The sequence below is a fragment of the Leucopleurus acutus genome, assembly GCF_964270905.1.
Source record: "Leucopleurus acutus genome assembly, chromosome: 12".
NCBI lineage: Eukaryota > Metazoa > Chordata > Mammalia > Artiodactyla > Delphinidae > Leucopleurus > Leucopleurus acutus.
Genome location: NC_139154.1, coordinates 19,116,857 through 19,119,070, shown reverse-complemented (window position 1 = coordinate 19,119,070; position 2,214 = coordinate 19,116,857). Strand labels below are relative to the sequence as shown.

At 37.4% G+C, this 2,214-nt stretch overlaps 1 protein-coding gene across 1 annotated transcript; it reads right to left on the bottom strand.

The window, feature by feature from the left end:
* Window positions 1–276, bottom strand: LOC309969646 (uncharacterized protein C2orf15; the record flags this gene model as incomplete). Its single annotated transcript, XM_082851480.1, has 1 exon — window positions 1–276. The coding sequence occupies one exon, from the start codon at window positions 274–276 to the stop codon at window positions 1–3; it is 276 nt and encodes a 91-aa protein (XP_082707606.1).
* Between the last annotated feature and the right edge of the window lie 1,938 nt (window positions 277–2,214).

The following is a 2,214-nucleotide window of genomic DNA, read 5'->3' as shown; positions in this document are numbered from 1 at the left end:
TCATTCCACATCTATCATTTCTATTCCATCACTTTCTTTAACATACACCACTGAACCCAAGGCTTTCTCCGAAAGAGATCCTGTGCCAGTATCTTTGCTCCTTGTAAAGTTTTCTTGGTTTGTGTCTTCTAATCTTATTTTCTTGGTGTTTTGAAATAACTGAGTCACTGGTTCCAATTTGCTTTTCTCAGTGCCTTGCATTAAGTGATCATCCACTTTTGAATCCATACGCATAGCAGATACCTGAGTAGCAGATTTACTAAGAGAAAATCCCATTGGGACAGTTGAATAGAAATAGTTTGCAGGTCCCTCTTTAAGTAGTGGAGACGTTTCTTCAACTTGACTGCTTGGGGAAAAAATTGTTACAAGTGAATACAGCGGGAATTTCAACTAACGTCATGGCAATGTTTGTTTTAATGAAATTTCATGGTGATGATGCCAAAAATATAAAGTAAAATCGCCTTCCACCTCTCAGTGTTTACATTTTCTTTGTGGAAGGGTTTGCAGGTTCTACAGATTCTCCGAAAGTCTTTTTATTAAAAGGAATTTACTAGATGTTACCTTTTATCACCTTGCAGAAAATAATAGAACTTCTCTACTTAGTCCTGCCTATCATTCTTTTTTTTTGCAGTACACGGGCCTCTCACTGTTGTGGCCCCTCCCGTCGCGGGGCACAGCCTCCGGACGCGCAAGCTCAGCGGCTATGGCTCACGGGCCCAGCCGCTCCGCGGCATGTGGGATCTTCCCGGACCGGGGCACGAACCCGTATCCCCTACATCAGCAGGCGGACGCTCAACCACTGCGCCACCAGAGAAGCCCATGCCTATCATTCTTATTATCAAAAACTTTTAATTTATTATTAATGGATTAAAGAAATAATTACTGAAGGCCAAACACTCTGCTAGGTGTTCTGGGAAAAAAAAAAAAAGCTGCCCAAACTGTAAACATTTACACACGTAATAATACACTATCAAAATAATGAAGGAAAAACTGACAGAAATGAAGGGAGAAATAGACAGTTCTACAATAATAGTTGGAGATTTCAAAACTGAACTGTCAATAATGGAGAGAACAACCAGACAGGACACAAGTAAGGAAATAGAGGATTTAAACAACACAATAAACTGACTAGAGCTAACAAACACATGCAGAACACTCCGCCCAACAACAACAGGATACATATTCTTCTCAAGGGGACATTTTCCAGGATAGACCATATGTTAGGCCACAAATTAAGTCTCAGTAGATTTAAAAAGATGGATAGCATACAAAGTATGGATATCATACAAAGTATCTTCTCTGACCACAATGGGATGAAGTCAGAAATCAACAACAGAAGTAAAACAGGAAAATTCACATATTTGTGGAAATTAAACAGTATACTCTTAAACAACCAATGGATCAAAGAAATCACAAGGGAAATTTTAAAAAATACTTAGAGATGAAGATAAACAAAAACACAACATATCAAACTTACGAGATGAAGCAAAATCAGTACTAAGGGGGGAATTTATAGTTATAAATACTTGCATTAAAAAAAACAAGAAAGATCTCAAATCAACAAACTTTACAGCTTAATGAACTAGAAAAAGAAGAAGAAACTAAACCCATTACTAGCAGAAGGAAGGAAACAATAAAGACTAGAGCAGAGATAAATGGAGTAGAGAACAGAAAAGCAATAGAGGATAATCAATTAAACCAAAAGTAGTTTTTGAAAAGAGCAACGAAATTGACAAACTACCTCGATGGACTGAGAAAACTCAAATTACTAAATCAGAAATGAAAGGGGACATTACTACTGATTCTACAGAAATAAAAAGTATTATAAGAGAGTGCTATGAACAATTGTATGCCAACAAATTGGATATCCTAGCTGAATGGACAAATTCCTAGAAACGTAAAACCTACCAAGACTAAGTCAATAAGAAACGAAAATCTGAATAGACCTATGACTGGTCAGACCATTCAGTGGGGGAAAGGGCAGCCTTTTCAACAAAATGTGCTGGGAAAACTGGATATCCACACGCAGAAGAATGAAGTTGGACCCTTACCTAATACCATATACAAAAACTAACGCAAGATGGATCAAAGACCTAAATGTAAGACCTAAAGCTCTAACTCTTAAAAGAAAACATAAGGCAAAATCTTCCTGATGGATTTGCAATGATTTGAATACACCACCAAAGGCAGAGGCAACAAAAGAAAAAATAGACA